At 41.5% G+C, this 22,412-nt stretch overlaps 1 protein-coding gene across 1 annotated transcript in view; it reads left to right on the top strand.

The window, feature by feature from the left end:
- The window catches only part of Saxo1 (stabilizer of axonemal microtubules 1), a 147,052-nt gene that overhangs the window by 53,967 nt on the left and 70,673 nt on the right, over window positions 1-22,412 (top strand). The window contains exon 2 of the mRNA NM_001431253.1: window positions 19,024-19,203. Within this exon, the coding sequence (NP_001418182.1) occupies window positions 19,024-19,203 (180 nt within the window). The remainder of the gene's footprint in view (window positions 1-19,023; window positions 19,204-22,412) is intronic.

Genomic DNA, 22,412 nt, shown 5'->3' with positions numbered 1-22,412 from the left:
ATTAATATACAATATAGGGTGTTCACACTAGTTAGTATAAAATTTTGCTCCAAACATAAGTCTTCATTCATGCCTCGTGAGGGAGGGCACAAAGAATTTTTTTGAATCTATTTCTTCAAGGGGGTCTGCCTCTATCAAATCTGATCCACTTAACTCTGGAAGATCTGTAGACACTAATCACCTTTTCTAAAAATGCAAAGACAAAACCTTCCTCCAAAATCAGCATATTCTTCAGTCGGCAACCAGGAGAACTTGTAGCTTGCCCTCTCTTCCAGAGAAATAATAAACAACTACAAAACTCATAACCATACTCTTTTTGATAATAAAAACAATTCAAAAGAAATGAAGTAAATGGAAAAAACACTGTATGAGCCTATTCTTAGGCCTGGTCTAATTTGTCCTGCCAGGATATTAACACAAAATTCCTATGGAGCCCATGAACAAAGACTATGTTATCCTTCAGACTATATTATACCATCTATCTGTTATGCTCTCTGTCCGGAGCTGCGTGCTTCTATTTTATTAATACCTGTTCATAGCAGACAGTTACCACTGCTCCCTCCTTGGAGTCAGTGAGTACATTTTTTTCCCTTTATGAGTTCTGAACTGCGGGCAAAATTCCCCACATGACTCAGACAAAATCTGTATATTAATCTATCCTAAAAGCAAATAAACCAGCCTTTGAATTAAATCATACTCCAATCAACACCTGCCCAAGAAGCAGAGTTTCCATTCTCTGGCTCTCTGTGACAGAGCAGCCTGTACTTAGCAGAGGACCTCAAAGCTTACAAGGGTAATCTGTCCATTTTCTTTATTTCAAGGTTCCTGTGTTTGAGCCATTCCTGTGACTCATCTCTGCACTGCTCACTAAATAAAGTCTAACCAAATTTTTAACTCAGGCTAAGAATCTTAAATTTCCAGTGGATTCTTGCTTCACACGTTGGATGGCCACCTGTTGTGTGAAATATTTAAAAAAAAAAAAGCATCCCATACTAACGCCAGCTAGGCACAGGCAGGCCAGCCTGTTCTCAGCCTGGCAGACTCTCTGACCCAGAGCTCTGAAATCACTCTCTCCTCCTGGCTCACTAAGTTCCCATGGTTGGCTGCTGTCACGCACGCCCCAAGCTTCCAAATTCCTGTGGCTGGCTGGGCTGCACTCTTGCACACCACACTCTGCAGCTGTACCTTTCTCTGGAACCCAGTTGAGTCACTGCATGAAGGAAAACACCACACAATCTTAGTTTAGAATCATCAGGTAACACAATCGCTGGGCGTAGAACCTAGCATCCTAATTTTGTAAACTAATCTATGTTAAAAATCCTCTGGTGGTGGATCGGCAGATTGGCCACTTGAGCCGACAGCCTCCGGCTACCTACATTCTATCGGCCTCCCTTGCTCTCTGCCAAAACTTAAGTATTTTAATTGGCTTATAAACAATGGGTCTTTAGTAAGAGCCTTAGTTTTTCGACATTGTATCATATCCTTTAGCTAGCCCTCCATCCCCATTCCTGTTTAAACTCTTAATTCCTAGGGTTTCTTCTCTCTACTTTCCTATCACATGTATTGTGTCTCATCATCCACTTAAGACCTCTTCCCTTCCACCTCTTATGGCTTTTCTAGCTTTCTTGTTAGCTTCCTGAGCTCTACAGGTACTTTAGAGAAATATATACATCTCAGTTTGAAGATAGAATCTACATGAAAGTGATTGAATGTGATGATTTTCTCTTTGAGCCTGACACTTCATTTCATATACAGCTTCTAGGATCTACCATTTTCCTGGAGATTTCATGGTTTGATTTTTTTTATAGCTGAATAAAATTTCACTGTCTATGCACCACACTTTCATTATCCATGCACCTTGCTGAATATGTGGACCAATTGTTGACTAGGTATGAATGGAGCCTCAGTGAACATGGATGTGTTGGTATCTCTGTTATGGGATTTGAGTATGCTACAGGGGTATGGCTGAGTTAGACAGTAGCTCTGTTTTTATTTTTTGAGATATTTGCAAATCTAACAAAATTGAGATTTTGAGAGTGGTAGTTTCAGTTTATACTTCCCCTAGTAGTGGATTGAGGTTCCTTTTTCTCCACCTCCTCACCAGTATTAGCTGTCATTTGTTTCCTTGACAATAGCCATTCTGACTGAGTTGAAATCTCCAAGTAGTTTTAATCTGCCTTCCTACGATGGCCAATGCTGTTGATTATCTTGTTTTTAACTTTTATTTATTTATTCTATGTATACGAGCGCTCTGTTTTCACGCACACCAGAAGAGGGAATCAGATTCCATTACAGACAGTTGTGAGCTGCCATGTGGTTGCTGGGGCTTGAGTCCAGGATCTTTGGAAGAGCAGTCGGTGCTCTTACCTGCTGAGCCAACTCTCCAGCCCAGATATTGAACACTTTTTAGAAATGTTTACTGAGGGCTATTGAAATTTCTCAGCAGGTATAACTACCCGAGTTCAATCTACAGGACTCACACGGCGGAAGAAGGGGACCAACTCCAGAAAGTTATCCTCTGGTAACTTTCCCATATCCAGTCTCCTGTTAATATATCTTGTCACTCCTGTCTTATACTACTGGTCCCTTCCTTCCATCAAAGACTTGTCCTTCTATTGCAAATTGTTGCTAACTTTTTCATTAGGTAATCTTTAAGGTTATGTGTTTTCCAACATATGCAACGGTTCTGATGTGTTCTTTGGTACCCAGGACATGGTCCCCTGAAGGCTTAACTACAACTAAAGTGTACCAGTTTATAACCCCTGAACCTCCATTGTCATATGGATGGAGTATTCACAAGAGTTATTTGTACTTTTTGTGCTTAAAAAACTATAGGCAAGGTAAGAGTAGGTAGTAGGAGGAATATTGTCTAAAGATTGCCATGAGGCACATGTATGTATGTTCAAAAGTTGTCTTATTTTTGTTGAATGATCAGCCGTAAATGAGACATCTTTATCGCCTCCTCCAAAGCTAAGGGAACACAATGGAAGAGGAGGAAGAAAGAATATGAGAGGTGGAGTGTGGAGCAGAGTACACTCTAGCAGTGTATTCCAGGCATGGTACAATGGTTGCACTCTTGAACTCAAAGCAATTGTGATATGCTGTTTTAAAATGATATCTCAAACATTTGATTTAACAAATGAAGACATGGGAGTCAGACACGGTGGTGAAAGCCTGCTAGATCAGAGAGGTAGAGAAAGGAACCAGGTGACCTCCCTACTCTACCAATGTCCCAGAAGTAAACAAAACAAACCAAAACAAAACAAAAAACAAAAAACAAAAAAACCTCTTTTTCTTCCCCACACTGTCTTACCTACCCTTGAACTCAAAGAGCCTACTTTCTCTTTCCTGGGTTTTTAAATGTTCACTCCCCGACAAATGGTTGCTTGCTCTGCCTCTTGATTTTATTTAGCTCTTTTTAACAGAAAGCTCTTGGATTAAATTTTTGTGCTGGGACTGAGCTACACCACAACAAGAAACAGGTTTTCCAGTTCAAAATCTTGGGATTCACAATGTGATCAAATATCCTGCAACAGTGATACCTGCACAAGACCCACACAAGACTAGGCCTGTCAATGTTTTATCATGGAAGGAGGAGAAGCTCTTGGGGTGCCACCCTTCCCTGAGGATCTATAGATCTAGTTGTCGTTGAGAAAGAGAAGGGTGTTTTCTTCAGTGGTGTAACTGTTGGTAAAAATGCATCTGTAAATAACCATTCAGTTTTGTTCCTATAAGTAACCCGAATGAAACTCATGTTTCACACACACACACACACACACACACACACACACACACACACACACACACAGAGAAGTAGAAGGGAACTCAATGGGATGAAGAAGGGAATTAGTGGGAGTGAAAAGGGGACAAAGTAGGTTAATTGAGGGTAAAGATGGTCAAATACATTATTTTTATATATCTATCAGAATGAATACATCATGATACATGATTAATATATGCTAATAAAAATGTAAAATGTAACTATTTTGGAGTCTGTAAAACCATTTCACTTGACTTTGGGTATGTTATAAAGATAAGAAAAAGAAGAGATATCTGCTTATAAACTGCTGCTGATGGATTGATTGACATACCTTTTGGGTAGTGTTGGCTCTGTCATTGGGCCTGGATTTCTGGAACTATAAAGAGAGAAAACATTTTGTTCCAGAGACATGGAATCTCATCTGGAGATCCTACCTTTAGTGTCTCAGTTTCTGTTTTCCAGCCACCCTAGAATCATTTGAAGCTATCATATAGAGTGGTGACTGTTAAGGCTCGAAGTTTGGAAATCCTTGTCCCCACCACACTGAGAATACATTTCCTGCAGCAAGTGTTGGGTTCCTCCTCCCCTCCCTTTCCCCCTTCTTCCCCAGCAGCTGTGATAGCTCACAAGCTTCCGTCTACTGGGAAAAAGGAAAAACAGACTGCAAATCCTTTAAGAGCTTGAACTTTGGATAGAAAGTTCTGAATTGGATAGAAAGTGGAAGCCAGTTGTGTAGGAGGTGACACAGGGCTGTGAGGGAGGCTGTTGCTGGCCAGCTGTGTGACCCCAGGCAGGGATGCAATGTCTTTGAGTCTTAGCATCTACATCTGCATAGTGAAGCAGAGAGGCTGGCTGATCTCCAGGGCTCTCCATGATCCAGCAGTCTGTATTCTTTTCTGTAACTATGATTACTTTAATGCCAGTTTTCTGTTTACAAAGTAAAGGAAGTCCCAGAGTTTTCAAGAGCATTTGGAATTGTACCTACTTGGTATGTGCTGGGATATTTTCTCTGTCAATGGAAGACTGAGTATAGCTGAAGGGAACTTGGATGGACAGGTCAAAGATTTGCCTATGAACGGACTGCCCTTTGGGCTATCTGAGAAGTGAGGCACAGAGTTAGTAGCTGCAAACATATACCTTATTAATCCATATGGCATATGGCTGTACTTAAGAGCAGTTTGGTTACATCACCTTCTAGCCTTATGAACTTGTGTAAGAGGGCGTCTCCTAAGCCTCATTTTCCATGTTTGCTAAATGGGGCTTAAAAAGAAATGCCTCCCTCATAGTGTGAAGATTATCTGTGAAAAAGGAAAACTGTTTGCTGTGGTGCACAACAACTGCATAATACACGAAGCCCATTAAAGATAGAGTCTTGTCAGTCATGCTTTACTATGAAAATTAATGATAATAATAATTGTGCAAAGCATCATAGGCGATAACGGTCCTGAAAGAACGCTTGTCCGGTCGGGTGAGGATGATCGATTTATTTTCTTTAAAGTTTTTCTTTTCTGAGCACTACAGTTACATTTCCACCTTTTCTCTCCTCACTTCCACTCTTCTCGTGTTTTCTCCTTAAACTTTATGACATCCCATTTTGTAATTATTACTGTTATATGCTTAGGCATGTACTCCCTCCCACTGCTGAGTCCATTAAATATTATTTTTATGCCTATGTATTTAGGCTGATTATTTGCAATTGGATACTTCTCAGAGGGGTTGTCCATGGAGAAGACCTTTCTACCTATGTATAGCTCTTCGTCTGGAGGGGAGGGATTGTGAAATTTCCCCTATGTGAATTGTTACGATGACTGGTGGTGTCATTATGTAAGTCTCATTTAGTCTCCCATACTATTTAGATTTCATGGGCACAGCATTGCTTGTCATCTCTAGAAGACTTTCTAGCAGCAGGCATTTTGGTCCTCTGGCACATACAATCTTTCTGTTCCTTCTTTTGCAATGTGTCTTGAGCTAGGCATGGAGGTTGTATTATAGTTATAACAACTGGGGTCAGTTTTCTTCAGTCATGGGTAGTGGGCCTAAGACCAATTAAACAGCTATTCATTACCTCCTTCCCCCATGATAATAGTGCCACTACTATGCTATTGTGGGTATTTGGCTGGGCCAGTCATATTGTGGTTTATAGGCTATATTTAATTATATATTTCACAATAACCAATAGAGGGGATTTTGAATGTACTTAGTACAAAGAAATGTTTGAGTGTAGACATTTCTGTCAATTTGATTTGTTCACAGTATATTATACATATTGTACTGAGATAGTCTGTAACCCACAAAATATGTACACTTGTTATAGCAATGAAAAATAGAAACTGTTAGGTGGTGAGAAATTATGATGGCAAAAATGAAAAAGAGGTACTATTCAGTGTCTGAGCAGAGGAGTGTGAGAGTCAGTGACAGTGTCCGGTGGGTTCATCATTAACCCCAAGAAGAGCTGGGGGTAGACGGGTTAGTAAGATGTTCTGTGGGTAAAAGGTACTGCTGTGAAAGCCTGGCCACCTGAGTTTGATCCCTGGAACCCCCATCAACACAGGGGAGATCAGACTCTGTAAGTTGTTCGTTGAACTCCACACAATGCTGTGACTTCCTTCTTCCCCCAAAACATATAATTAAAGTATTTAGATGTAATGGCATCTAGGATGGACCTTTGGAAGGGGGGAAGCATTGTGTATAAGTGGAGGTCCAGGAGAAGAGCAAATGGAGAGAGTGATACAGGCTCGTCAAATAGAAGCTCAAAGCTGTAGGTTGAGATAAATTGTGGGAGAACTTCATTTTCATGTTTTTTAATATTTCTGATTATGCCACATGAAAGCATTTTAGAGGACTGAAGATACAAACTGCAAGTTAGAAAACAAAATTTTGCTTTTTGAGACAGGTTTAATGTAGCCACAAACTTATGTTGTAGATAAAGCTGGCCTTGGACTTAACTTCCTCCTCTTACCATCCGAGTGCTGAGAACATGGGCATGCACCATCAGGCATGGTTTACAAATATTTGTAAGCATCTGTGCCCAGCCACATTTATAGTAAACACTGAGCACCTATGTGCCGGCCTCTCCTTTGAACCTTCAGATTCTAGACCTGTGTTTTCTACTATAAAAGCTGCGATCACATGGGGCTGCTGAGCACTTGAAATGTGGCTAGTTTAAACTGAGATACACTATAAATGTACAATAAATGTTGGATTTTGAAGAGTGTAAAATAAAATAGCACAATAATTTTTATACTGATGGTTTGTTGAAAGATTTTGGGAAAAACTGAGTAAGTAAAGCTTAACTTGCTTCTTTATACCACTTTAATGTGACCGACAGACTTAAGGTGACATATGTGGTTTGTATTTTATTTCTATTGAATGACATTATTCAAGGAAACCATTCTAACTCCTGTTATCCATTGTAGGGTAACCTGAGTCACAGATGGCTTGAGCCAGATGCATGCTGGGGGAGTGCCTTATGTCAGGACCTGCACTGTATCCACAGCTGGGTTGTGTCCATTATTCTGAGCTGCAATATTGTTATCTGCGTATGAGTCATTGGGTTGGATATTTTTCATACCTCTCTCAGTTTTAAAGTTCTGACTCTAGTTTGGAGCCAGTGTTCAGAGTCAGCTATTATTAACTTTCTTGTGACTTTCATCAAGTCTCTACTACACCCTGTCCCAGGTGTCAGAGTAAGCTAGGATTGTTTCTTTTTCTCTTTCAAGTGGAAAGACTTTAGAGAGTTCTGCTGAATTAATACCTCCTTTTCCCTCTAGGTTTTACCCCCATTGTTTGCTACATCTGGGCTCTTGTGAGTAGGCACCAGAGCAAGGTGGCCAAGGCAGCTGTTAATGACACAAGTGCTCCAAATGAGAAGGGTTTTTAGGAATTTGGTTCACGGTCACCAAACCTACTTTCAAATGTTCCAGAAATGGTGGTCTACAAATGTGCTTAGAAACCACAAAAGCAAGAATCCAAATCTTTTGAATAATTAGGCTATAGATGGAGCACAGGAGTCATTTTTTTCCCTGGGGACTTGTAAATAGCTATTGTTTTCAAGTGCGTGTATGCCTTCAGTGTCTGTCAGTCTGCCTGCCTGTCCATCTGTCTCTCTGTCCGTCCGTCTGTCTGTGTTGATGTGGGTACTCTTGGAGGCCAGGAAAATGGTATCAGATCTCCTGGACTTAAAAGTGATTGTGAGAGTTCCCTGCACCCAAATCCTGTGGGGGAAGAGAGCTGACCGCCCAGGAGTGCAGACATCCTGAGACTGCAAGACAGACTGCCACTTCTGCACACCTCTGCCCACATCCCCAGTCCAAGCAGAAGCTGCACAGTGCCTCTGGACACAGGGATGTAGAAACAAACAGCTGCTAGTACCCGTGGTTCTGGTCTGTACCCAGGACTGAACTGAACTGGCCAAACAGCTCCCTGCACCCAAATCCCGTCGGGGAGAGAGCTGGACCTTCAGAAGTGTGGACACTCCTGAGAAGTCAGAGGAGACTACCCTCTGCCCAATTCCAAGAGGAAATCGCCTAGTGCCAATTGTGCCCTCTGGGTGCAAGGACCTAGGAGCAATCTCCTAGGTCCTTTGATTCCTGCCCATACCTAGAGCTGGAAGACAGTCTTTAGGAACACCTACACACCTGAAATCAGAGCACCTGTTCTCAGAAAAGGCTGAAAGAAAACAGGAAAGCAGTTCTACAGGAGTGCTGACATGGAGGCCTACAGCAGGGTCAAGTCATTCTCAGAAACAGCAAGACAAGCAAACACCAGAGACAACCCAATGGCTAGAGGCAAGCGCAGGAAGCTAAGCAGCAGAAGCTAAGACTACTTGGCATCATCAGAGCCCAGTTCTCCCAGCAAAGAAAATACTGGATGTCCAAACACACCAGAAAAACAAGATTTAGATTTAAAATCACATTTTTTGATAATGATGGAGAACTTTAAAAAAGACATAAAGAACTCCCTTAGAGAAATGCAGGAAAACACAAGTAAACAAGTAGAAGCCCTTAGAGAGGAAACACAAAAATCCCTGAAAGAATTACAGGAAAACACAACCAAACAGGTGAAGGAATTGAAAATGGAAATAGAAATAGTAAAGAAAGCACAAAGGGAGACAACCCTGGATACAGAAAACCTAAGGAAGAGACAAGGAGCCATAGAAACAAGCATCACCAACAGAATACAAGAGATAGAAGAGAGAATCTCAGAGGAAGAAGATACCATAGAAAACATTGACACAACTGTCAAAGATAATGCAAAATGCAAAAAGCTCCTAGCCCAAAACATACAGGAAATCCAGGATACAATGAGAAGGTCAAACCTAAGGATAATAGGTATAGAAGAGAGTGAAGACTCCCAACTTAAAGGGCCAGTAAACATATTCAACAAAATTATAGAAGAAAACTTCCCTAACCTAAAGAAACAGATTCCTATAAATATACAAGAAGCCTACAGAACTCCAAATAGATAGGACCAGAAAAGAAACACCTCCCGTCACATAATAGTCAAAACACCAAACGCACAAAATAAAGAAAGAATATTAAAAGCAGTAAGGGAAAAAGGTCCAGTGACATATAAAGGCAGACCTATCAGAATCACACCAGACTTCTCACCAGAGACTATGAAAGCCAGAAGATCCAGGACAGATGTCATACAGACCCTAAGAGAACACAAATGCCAGCCCAGGCTACTGTATCCAGCAAAACTCTCAATTAACATAGATGGAGAAACCAAGATATTCCATGACAAAACCAAATTTACACAATATCTTCCTATAAATCCAGCCCTACAAAGGATAATAGATGGAACACAAGGAGAGAAACTACACCGTACAGAAAGCAAGAATATAATTTCCTTGCAATGAAACCAAAAGAAAGACATACAAACATAACTCCACCTCTAACAACAAAAATAACAGGAAGCAACAATCACTATTCCTTAATATCTCTCATCAACGGACTCAATTTCCCAATAAAAAGACATACACTAACAGACTGGGTATGTAAAGAGGACCCAGCATTTTGTGGCATGCAGGAAACACACCTCAGAGACAAAGACCGATACTACCTTAGAGTAAATGACTGGAAAACAACTTTCCAAGCAAATGGCCTGAAGAAACAAGCTGGAGTCGCCATTCTAATATCAAATAAAATTGACTTAAATAAAAAGGCACACGATCATTTCATTAGATGCTGAGAAAGCATTTGATAAAATTCAACACCCCTTCATGATAAAAGTCCTGGAAAGATCAGGAATTCAAGGCCCATACCTAAACACAGTAAAAGCCATATACAGCAAACCAGTAGCTAACACTAAATCAAATGGAGAGAAAACTTGAAGCAATCCCACTAAAATCAGGGACTAGACAAGGCTGCCCACTCTCTCCCTACTTATTCAATATAGTTCTTGAAGTCCTAGCCAGAGCAATCAGACAATGAAAGGAGGTCAAAGGGATACACATTGGAAGGGAAGAAATCAAAATATCACTATTTGCAGATGATATATGTACTTAAGTGACCCCAAAAGTTCCACCAGAGAACTACTTAACCTGATAAACAACTTCAGTAAAGTGTTGGGGAATAAAATTAACTCAAACAAATCAGTAGCCTTCCTCTATCCAAAGGATAAACAGACTGAGAAAGAAATTAGGGAAATGACACCCTTCACAATAGTCCCAAATAATATAAAATATCTTGGTGTGACTTTAACCAAGCAAGTGAAAGATCTGCATAAGAACTTCAAGCCTCTGAAGAAAGAAATTGAAGATCTCAGAAGACGGAAAGATCTCCCATGCTCATGGATTGGCAGGATTAATACAGTAAAAATGGCCCTTTTGCCAAGCGCAATCTATAGATTCAATGCAATCCCCTTCAAAATTCCTACTCAATTCTTTATAGAGATAGGAAGAGCAATTTGCAAATTCATTTGGAATAACAAAAAACCCAGGATAGTGAAAACTATACTCAACATTAAAAGAACTTTTGGGGGAATCACCATCTCTGACTTCAAGCAGTATTACAGAGCAATAGTGATTAAAAACTGTATGGTACAGAGACAGGCAGATAGATCAGTGGAACAGAAATGAAGACCCAGAAATGAACCCACACACCTATGGTCACTTGATCTTTGACAAAGGAGATAAAACCATCCAATGGAAGAAAGATAGCATTTTCAATAAATGGTACTGGTTCAACTGGAGGTCAGCATGTAGAAGAATGGAAATTGATTCATTCTTATCACATGTACAATGCTTAAGTCTAAGTGGATCAAGGACCTCCACATCAAACCAGATACACTCAAACTAATAGAAGAAAAAGTGGGGAAGTGTCTCAAACACAGGGGCACTGGAGAAAATTTCCTGAACAAAACACCAATGGCTTATGCTCTAAGATCAAGAAATGACAAATGGAACCTCATAAAACTGCAAATCTTCTGTAAGGGAAAATACACTGTCATTAGGACAAAATGACAATCAGCAGATTGGGAAAAGATCTTTAACAATCCTACATCTGTTAGAGGGATAATATCCAAAATATACAAAGAACTCAAGAAGTTAGCCTCCAGAGAGCCAAATAACCCTATTAAAAATGGGGTACAGAGCTAAACAAAACATTCTCAACTGAGGATTATCGAATGGCCAAAAAGCACCTAAAGAAATGTTCACATCCTTAGTCTTCAGAGAAATGCAGATCAAAACAACCCTGAGATTCCACCTCACATCAGTCAGAATGGCTAAGATAAAAACTCAGGTGACAGCAGATGCTGGCGAGGATGAGGAGAAAGAGGAACACTCCTCCATTGTTGGTGGGATTGCAGACTGGTACAACCATTCTGGAAATCAGTCTGGAGGTTCTTCAGAAAATTGGACATTCCACTACCTGAGGATCCAGCTATACCTCTCTTTGGCATATACCCAAAAGATGCTCCAACATACAACAAAGACACATGCTCCACTATGTTCATAGCAGCCTTATTTATAATAACCAGAAGCTGGCAATAATACAGATGCCCTTCAACAGAGGAATGAATTAAAAAAAATGTGGTACATCTACACAATGGAGTACTACTCAGCTATCAAAAACAATGACTTTATGAAATTCATAGGCAAATGGAATGAAGTAGAAAATATCATCTTGAGTGACATAACCCAATCACAGAAAAACACACTTTGTATGCACTCATTAATAAGTGGATATTAGCCCAAAAGCTGGAACTACCGAAGATGCAATCCACAGACCACAGGAAGCTCAAGAAGAAGGATGACCAAAATATCCATAGGAGGGGATATGGAAGCAATGTTTAGAGCAGAGACCAAAGGAACAACCATTCAGAGCCTGTCCCACCTGTGGCCCATATATATGTAGCCACCAAAAGTATTGATGAAGCTAAAAAATGCATGCTGAAAGGGACCGGATATAGACCTTGCTGAGAGACACATCCAGAGCATGTCCAATACAGAGGTCAATAGTAGCAGCAAATCACTGAACTGCGAACAGGACCCCCTTGGGAGGAATTAGAGGAAGGATTGAGAGAGTTGAAGGAGCTTCCAACCTCATAAGAACAACAATGCCAAACAACCTGATTTTCCAGTTACTAAACCACTACCGAAAGACTATACATGGACTGACCCAGGGCTCCAACTACATATATAGCAGAGAATAGCCTTGTTGGCCCACCAGTGGAAGGGGAAGCCCTTGGTCCTGCCAAGGTTGGACCTCCAGTGCAAGGCAATATGGTGGGGTCAGTAAGGGAGACGGATTGGGGAGAATACCCATATGGGGGAGGGGGAAGGGATGGGGAAGCTTATGGACAGGAAACCGGGAAAGGGAATATTTGAAATGTAAGTAAAGAAATATATCTAATAAAAGAAAAAAAGTGATTGTGATCTGCCTGATATGTGTACTGGGTCTTCTTGAAGAGCAGCAAGTGCTCTTAATAACTGTACCATTTCTTCAGCCCCACGCATATTTTTCTTTTAGTAGTCCTTCCTGCTATACACGTGCCCTTCTTCTGTTTCCTATTCAACAATTACTTGAATTTATCAGATGTTAGGCTGGATTTCAGGATAGAGACCTGAGACTTAGTCTTTATCCCAAGGGACAGGTAGATGATCAAAGACATTGATCCCAGAGTCTCGAGAGATCTCAGATTATGTTATGCTACAGGCCAATGAAGGAGATGAACTGTTTGAGCAAACTTACACCATGAAATATTTATCTTACACTTAAAAAAATTTAAAGGTGTGATACATGAGTACTACATTTACAGTATTTCCTACTCGCTCCCTCCCTTTGACTCCTCCCATTTTCCTCTGACTCCCTCTCAGATTTATGGCTACTTATATTTAATTACCATTGCGACACACACACACACACACACACACACACACACACACACACACACACACTCTGCTGAATCCATTTACTGTTATTTGTATGTACATGTGTTTAGGGTTGACCAGTTGAGATTGGATAAGCTCTTATATGGCTTGACCATAGAGGAAACTGATTCTCTCTCAGCTGCCTCTAATTAGCTGAAGCTCCTCATGCATTGGTGGGGCCTTGTGAAATTTCTCTTATCCAAGTTGTTATATTAACTGGTGGTGTCATATGCATGTCATATCTAAGAAACTGTGTTAAGATTTAATGGTTCCAGCTTTCCTGCCACATATAGATGATCCTACTTCTTGGGAGATGTCCCAATTCTCTGGCTTTTACAACCTTTCTTTACCTTAGGGACAATGTTTCCTGAGTTTTGGTGTAGGATTGTGTTGTAGATGTGTTAACTGGGAATGGGTACTCCATAGTCATTTTTTTTTCTGTACTTTGACCAGTTGTGGATTTCTAAAATTGTTTTTGATTTGTTTTATGTGTATGAGTGCTTTGCCTGTATGTATGTACGTACGTATGTATGTATGTATGTATGTAGGCATGCATGCATGCATGCGTGTATGTTTATGCTCCAGGTGTATGGTTGGTGCTAGCAGAGGCCAAAAGAGGACATCAGGTTCCCTGGGACTGTAGTTATTGATATGAGCCAGCAAGTGAGTGGTGGAATCAAACCTGGCCCTCTGCAAGAACACATGTTTTTAATTGTTAAGCCATATCTCTACCTCCAGTTATGAATTTTGTAATGGTTGCTGTCTGCTATAAAAAGCTTCTTAGGTGAAAGGTAAGAGCGACATTTATCTGTGAGCAAACAAACAAGTATTTAGAATGTAGTTTGGAGTTATACTGGTTTAGGGAATTGGCAATAGTGAACACTCCTCTAGGGTCCATGACCTCAGCACCCACAAGAAGTGGGCTAGGTTTGTAAACCTTGTAAAATTCCACATATGAATTCCCTCCTGTTGAGTAGTCTTAGGTCCAATTAGACAGCTGTTGGTTACATCTAGGCTGTCAGTGCCACTACTGCAACTTCTGGGTTATCTTGCCAAATGAAACATTTTGGAGCAAAAGTTTTTGATATTTTAAAGTAAGATGAATGTTCAGTTAAGTCATAAGTCTGGTAAATAAAACCTGTTTAATAAATGCACGTCAATACAAATTTCCTTCAATGGAACTCCAATCTGTGTGGAAGCATATTGCCACATTGAAATTCACTTTAAGATTCACTTTAAGACCACATTGCGGAATTTTGCCATTAAATTATTTTTCTTTTGGAATAAGTGGTTATAATATACTGTATTTTAAGAGAACTAGCAACAGTCCAAAAGGAACATTTTACTGGTTTAAAGGGCAGTGGCTCTGAAGCTGGGAGAGAGTCCTCTGCCTGTAGAGTTCATTATACTGAAAATGCCTGACCCAAGCTAGGTTTAGTGAGATCTCTCCAGAGAATGTGAGTGAAATATATGTGCAGTGGTATTTTTGTTAAGTCGAACTTCCTGGATTTTTGTTTGAGGCTTGTAGGAATCCTAAAATGGTTGGCTTAAAGTTAGAACACAGATGATTGGATTGATTATGAACACAGGAATGAAAATAGTATCTTTATACACAATGTGAGACATTCAATTTGCTTATCTCTAGAGTGAACCCATCTATGCAATTGTTAACTATTTTATAAGTACATAAAATACAATCAATATTATACATTAAATGCTAACAGTGTGTGTTTAAAAACGTTCTATTGATCATTTAACACCTTAAAGTCTGTAGGGTCTGTGGAAGATTTCCTTGTAAACAGGAATACAGTGACCTCCTCATCCTGGTTTCTCTTTCCATTTTCAGTAACTCCACAGTTTAATGCAGTATGGCCACATTAAGTGGAAGATTCTAGAAATCGCTCAAAAGGTTAAAATCACATGCCATTCTGAGTAGTGAGATTATATCTACTGTTACCTTACTAATCATCACTTAACCAGTGTGTCCATCCTGTCTCTGTGGTTTATTCCTCAATGTTTAGTTAAGTGTTCACCTATCAGATCAACTTGTGGTATTGAAAGGATTATACACAGTAACTCTTATATTACCTAATAATAGTCCCAAAGTATAAGAGCATCAAAGCCACACCAAAAGGAGCCTTAAATAAGGTGCTTCCTCAAGTGCAAAGGTGAGTTCTCAAGTAAATGAAGAAAAAAAACCTCATATGCTGAGGTCACTAAGATCTATACTCAGTTATGGCTAAACTCTTTCTAACCCTTTCTGGGCCTGATTTACAAATTAAACTTAGACCTGGCTAAGTATGGATCACATAAATACAGTAGAAACAGGGTTCAGCATTGTCTGTGGCTTCAGGCATCTGGAGGTGGTTTTGGAATTTATCCCTAAGCAGGATATGAGTCAAAGCACTTTATGATCACAATGAACAGCAATCAAGACAACATCTTAAGGCCTTTTCTGTTTACAGGCTTACTAAAGACGCTGGAATGAACAGGAATGTTATGGAAAAGCACTTGCTTTTCACACACAATTAGAAAGGGATGTACAAAACAGCAGTGAAGGCGGCAATGAGTCTGTAAACCACTCACTTAACATCAGGAGCGACTAATCTACTGTTGGCTGGGACACAGACGACTTACCTTTTAACCCTTCAAAAAAGCAATGGACTACTCTCTAGGACAAAGTTACAGAAAACTTTTTTTTTCAAAAAAAAATGTATTTACTTATTCTATATGAGTACACTGTAGCAGTCTTCAGACGCACCAGAAGAGGGCATCAGATCTCATTATGGATGGTTGTGAGCCACCATGTGATTGCTGGGATTTGAACTCAGGACCTCTGGAAGAATAGTCAGTGCTCTTCACCACTGAGCCATCTCTCCAGCCCCCAGAAAACTCTTAATTACAGAAAATTAGGTAGCTCAGAAGACCATATATCCTTTCTTATATACTTAGTTTTTTATTAACATTTTGCCTTAGCATTATCATATAAGTAGGCAAATCAATTTTTATATAAACAAAAATGAGAACTTATTAAATCTTATTAAATATTAATATTTAATTAAAATCAAATATCTAAATAACAATTGTTATTAAATAAATATATTACATATAAACACATTTATATGTAATAAATACATTAATTAAAAGCTAGTTAATAAATATATTAAATATAAAATGTGTGTATGCATATATATTATTTACGGGTGCTTGAAGTTGAACCTAGAACCTGTTGCATGCTAATCAGGTTTGGTCTCATCTCACTGACCTATGCACCCCAGCTGTCATTATTTTATATCAGGGCTATTGTTTGCCAGGTGTGGTGGGATCACACACCTGGAATTCTGACGAGGCAGAAGGATGTTTAACTTTGTAAGAGACCAGCTGGGGCCACAGAGCAAGACCCTGCCTCAAATCTAACTGAGCAACCCATCAGAGCAAGTGCTTGCCTCATTATTACTCTGATTTTGTTTCGGCGTTTAAGATAGAGCCTTACTCCACAGCCTAGGCTGATCCCATACGTGTGATTCTCTGCCCCTCTTCCTGAGGGCTGCTATCACACACTGTGCCTTAGTTCTGCTTATTTCTACAAACGTCTGTAGATCTCATATGTTCTCATCTGTTTTCTGTTGCTGTGATGAAACACTCTGACCAAAAGCAAATTGGGAAGGAGAGTGCTTATTTGGCTCATAGTCCATCGGTGAGGGAAGCTGGGGCAGGGACTCAAGGCAGAACCCATGGAGGAATGCTGCCTACTGGCTTCCTCATTGGCCTGGCTAATGTTTTTTAAACACAGCCCAGCTCTGGGTTCTTAGGGATGGTGTTACATACAGTGGGCTAGGCTCTCCCAGGTCAATCCTCACTCAAGGCAATGTCTCACAGACATGTGCTCGGGGTTTGATTTGAGGCAATCCTTCAGAGAGGCTGCCCTTACCCAGGTGACTGAGTTGTTTGAACTTGACCTGGGGCAGACCCGTGCAGGCCCTGTGTGTGCTGCCTCAGTCTCTGCGAGTTCGTACGTGCTTCGATCATGTTGACTTAGAGGACCTTGTTCTTCTGGTTTCTTCCATCCCCTCTGACTCTTACCCTCTGTCTCCTCCTCCTCAGGGTTTCCTGAGGGGAGGGATTTGATGGAGACCTCTCCTTTAGGCCTGAGTGTTCCACGGTCTCTTACTCTGTTCGTAATGTCTGCCTGTGAGTCTCTGCACTTCTTCCCATTTGCTGCAGGAGAAAGCTTTCGTGATGATGGCTGAGCAAGGCATCAATCTGCTTCCCTACCCAGAGTTTAGACACGATACACTCTATCTGTTCATCTACTACCTTCAGTTAGTAGAACTGACTGCTGCATAAGGGGAAGAAAAACTTGGAGCTCACCTGAGCTACACGGAGGGGCCCTAAAAGTAAATGGATGGCAGACAGACAGACAGATGACTGTTTTTAAATACACAGCTAGAAGAGCAGGCTTTGTTATTTCTGGTTTATTTTGCAGTGCTCTAGATAGAGCCCTATGCTGCCTCATGACTGAACTAAACTCCCAGCCCTCGGCTACTCAGTTTTCTTTCAAAGCTACATGAGGTCTTACTAGATAAGAATTACACTCCTGAGTGCTTACTCAGTTGAAAAGCTGGTGTGTATATTTGTTCACACTGTGAACAGCAACTCCCTGGCTGGAGTCTAGGTACACTGCACTCTGCCTGTTCATCTGCTATGTCTAGCAGGCCCAACTGGATTGCTCTTTTCCCCCCGCATCTATGTTTAAGTGTCAGATCCTCTAAAACCGGACTTACAGGCAGTTGTGAGCTGCTATATGGGTAACTGGGAATTGAACCTTGGTCCTTTGGAAGAGCAGCCAGCATTCTTGACTGTTGAGCCATCTTTCCGACTCTCTGTAATTCACTCTTAAGGGACAGAAGAGTCCTGTTTAAAAATGTTCTGCTTTTGGGAGATCAGATATTTCTACCAAGTACAGGTATAGCTCCTTCTTTTGACCAGGAGGGATAAAGAAGGGGCACTTGAGGGGTTGGGGATTTAGTTCAGTGGTAGAGCACTTGCCTAGGAAGTGCAAGGCCCTGGGTTCGGTCCCCAGCTCTGAAAAAAAGAACCAAAAAAAAAAAAAAAAAAAAAAAAGGGGCACTTGTGATGTTTTTTTTCCAGTGTTACAGACAGGAAGTGGGTCTAGAGCGAACTTCAATGGCCTCCAGGGTTCTAATCCTCATGTATTTACCTAACACTCTTCTTCTCCCACTGCAAGAGCTGAGACCCTAAAATCACGAACTGAAATTGACCCGGAGGCCCAGTTCCAAAGCTGCTCACCAGAGGGATTGGTGTTTGTACTGAGGTTTAGGTTGCACCCGAATATGAGGCTTCCAGGAAGGTGCGCTCACTTAGGAGAAGAGAGAGAGCAAACCAGAGCCCTCATCTGCCATTCCTGGCCTGTGACCAGGACAGGGCCAAGGGCAACGCCTGGCTTCTGACCAAGGATAACAGTGGAGCTCCTGTGTTGGGGATCTGGAAGCTACCTGATCAATTTCTACCTCTGGTTTCTCAAAAGGGCAGTAGGGTATGGTGGTCCTCAGAAGGATTGGACACTGAAGCCATTTATTATGGTACACGTTATTTTAAACATTTCCACACAGTAGTGTGACATACATGTGACAGTTGAACATCAGCTATGCTTATGTGTAATTTTATGATCCATATATTTTGATTCAATAGTTGAGGATGATCTTTTAAGTTTTGACACGTACATGGTATAAAAGAGGAAAGGAAAGGTTAAATTCTGAATTCTAATGGCAGCAGCCAGTCTGCATCACAGTCTGCATGCATTTCCAGACTGCATGTATTCCTGTCAAGAAAGTCACTAACCAAACTCTCCATGTATCTTTTGTAGGCGGCATCGCTGTCCACATCTCCCTACGAAGATTTATGATAAAACAGAGAAACCAAGTCTTCTCTCCGAGTATACTGAGAATTATCCCATCTATGAGTCTTACCTGCCTAGAAATTCCTTCAAGCCCGAGTGCGCCTACCAGAAAGCATCTATACCGATGGAAGGCCTGACCACATCCAGGTGAGGGCAAACATTGCTAGTCAGTAACTGAGTGACCTGAAACTAGTAACATAGTCTCATGTCAAGGTAACAGCGTACCATGTGTAATTCGACATTAGTGCCTTAATGCTAATGTACTAGATAGCTCTGAAAACACTCTTGTAATTGTTAACTTTTTTAACTATTTCCAAACACTCTTACAGATCATTCTTGCTTGTCAAAGTGGGGGTCAGGAGGCTAAATTGGGCTGTCTAATTAAAGGTGGTTAGGTTAAACTGGAAGGAGAGGGCCTGCCTGCTGCTGGAAAAGGAATTTTTGGCTTGTGGAAGGCTCCATAACAACTCGGATAGAAAACAAAGACTGATAATAAAGAATGGGCCCCTTTGTTGTGGCATGATAGGTTTTGAATTAGAGACCCCATAAATATTCAAGACATGCAAAGAACATACTTAATTTTCAGTTGTTCCTGTTATACTCAGGTTGATTTCCAAGTTGAGATAGTTAAGGTTAGGGCCATGTAGACATGGAACCACCTTTGTCAGTGTCATGAAGTCCCTATTGCCAGGGCTGGGGAAATGCTCAGTCCGAGGGCTCTGTGCAGACTATGTATTTCCCATTGGCACTTTGGTTAGGGGCCTCCTGATGGTGATGCCTAGCTTAGTGATCTGTGGAGTTGGGGACATCTTTGAAGGCAGTTGGGTGGGATTTCAGGTCTAGTCAGTCAGTGTCCAGTAGGATCCTTCTGAACCTCCATGTGTTTTTGGTCTCCCTATTCCTCATCTCCAAAAGACAGGACTTGTGTGCTGTTAGAGCTAACAGTGTACCCCATTTGTTCCCTCGCAGCACTTAGATATTACAGATACTTGGACAATTTGCTGAATGTCCTCCTCTAGCTCACCCATTGCACTGTAATTCTGTGTGGTTTTAATAATGATTCCAGCTGGCCCAAGGTGGAGCATGACATCTTTCCCCCCAAATAATGGAAGCTTCCTCTCTTGAGAGTTTGACTTGTAAGTGTTCTTATCTGAAAACCAGGTGCTCTAGGTTAGACCCCTAGAAGCCATGTCTGGGTTAGGGCAGGAGGTCATCTAAGGGGAGGAATGAAGCTAAGGGACTTCTGAGCTTGGTCAGAACTCCTGGACAAGGACATCCTGAGAATGGCTGATAGCTGAGGCATTTGTCTGGTGTCTAGCAGCCATTGTACGTGACTTGGTTTAAGGACAGTGGTTATGGGTTCTGGTACATTTGAACAGCTCAACTTCCAGCTGCTTCCCCTCCCCCAACCTATGGCTTATTAAATGATGTGAGCCTGAACCTTACAGTTTGGGCTTCATTTTGCTAAGAAAACATCATTCCAGGGCTCTAGAGCTCGCAGCAAAGACTGTGAGCTGCTCTTAAGTATTGCTTCTCACTACAAGAGACCACGGGCCACACCAAAGAGGCGTCTTATGCGCATGCGTGATGCAGTGGTCAGAAAGGAATCAGCGGGGCATTGGGAGCTGCCTTCAGATTTCATTTTCTTGCTCCCGGGTGCAGCAGTCCTCATCCCTTTACACCCAGTTTTCAAGAAAGGAAGAGCACTTTATTGTAAGATCAAATGCACTGACTTCAGCACGTTATGACGGAAATGTACTTTCTGTCCTGGAAGTATAGAAAAATGACTAAGGCATGGTTGTTATGAGACGCTCTCGTTCACATCTAAATCTTAGGAGAACAAACACACATCTCTCCTCTGAGGTGGGATCTCTATCCCACTGCCCAGGTCTGAGGCCCTCAGATATGGAAGCCCCACATACTTTCCTCCTTCCTATCATAAAATTAATATCTGACCTGAGCTAAGTTATCTTTGTCCGTGTCATTTATAACAATAAACCCATCTCCCAGCAGGTGCCCCGCCTCAGCCAGAGCCACAGTAACAATAAATCCATTTTATATCAAGACGTCCCTAGCTACTGAAAGAATTCCCCATACTATTAAGGATTACGGAGCTTTAAAGAGAGAAAGGGGTGGAATCCAGTTTCTAGTGGGGAGGAAGCAGACCCAGGATGGAGCTGGGGTAAATCTCGGTCACAGAGCAAGTGCTTATCACCTGTAAGGTCCCATGTTCAATCCCTGAACCTGAAGCTGGGGAGAAAAGCTCATAGGGTTTCTTCCCTTTCATCCTTTCCTCGGAAGGTAAGCCAGGCACAACCTCTGGGGCAGCGGCTCTGCTATACCTCACTCCACTGCTATCTCATTTCACAGACTGAGGAAAAGCTGAGCTAGGCTCAGGAATGCAAAGCAGCCTGCCTCCCGGGGGACTCTTAGAGAATGGGATGTGTCATCTGCACGGATTGTCACCCTTGGCTCCCATGACACTTCACTCACTTCCTTATCTACAGGTGGACTCTGTATAGTGTCTGAGGCTGGACACGGGGCTCCCACCTGCCGCATGCAAAAGTCATTTGGTGTCCCGGCTTGGCTGAGTTTGGTGATTAAGTCCAGACACAAAAACCACCTGGCTTCTGGAAAGGTTATCATCCCAGCACGAGGCAGGATTACAGCTGCACACAACTCTTACTGACTATAAATTGTGGGGACTTAAAGCAGGTGTCAGAAGGGGAGTGCCTGCGATTTCCAGTCCTTTTTACTGGAAAAAAACTTCTATTTTTTTTTCTCTTTTAAAAAATTTGCAGCCTTTGTTAATTCTCATGCAGAGGACCTGCCTTTAGTTCAGCTAGACCCACTATGGAGTTATGAAGAAAGTTTGCATTTCTAGCTTCGCTTCCCATTAGGCTGTCACTGGATAAAAAACACTTGGGCACCTACTTGGGACAGTATTTCTGTTGCCTAAGTCAGCGTCAGCAGTGTTAAGTAGCACCCTAAAAAGGAGTGAGACATGGGCAGAGTGCATTGGAGGTCCATCCATGCATGTGTGTGTGTGTGTGTGTGTGTGTGTGTGTGTGAGAGAGAGAGAGAGAGAGAGAGAGAGAGAGAGAGAGAGAGAGAGAGAGAGAGAGATATGGATTTGGCTTAAAGGTAGGGGATGGTGGGGTGGATTGGTAGTATAGAGTCTTGCTTATTGATGAAGCTTATTGATAAACCAGTGAGATTAAGAAAGGGAGAGTAAAAGAGAAAGGACATTTGGTGCCCCTTTCCAAAGCTAGGAAGGATGCAAGAAATGGTAATAAGTCATCTTGACATGCTGGTTGAACTGTCTGGGTTTGCTTTGTGGATTCTCTGTTACTCAA

The sequence above is a fragment of the Rattus norvegicus genome, chromosome 5 (genome assembly GCF_021556685.1).
Source record: "Rattus norvegicus strain SHRSP/BbbUtx chromosome 5, alternate assembly SHRSP_T2T, whole genome shotgun sequence".
NCBI classification, from domain to species: domain Eukaryota; kingdom Metazoa; phylum Chordata; class Mammalia; order Rodentia; family Muridae; genus Rattus; species Rattus norvegicus.
Note: the sequence above shows the minus strand (reverse complement) of the source record. Positions and strands in the feature narration are given on the sequence as shown.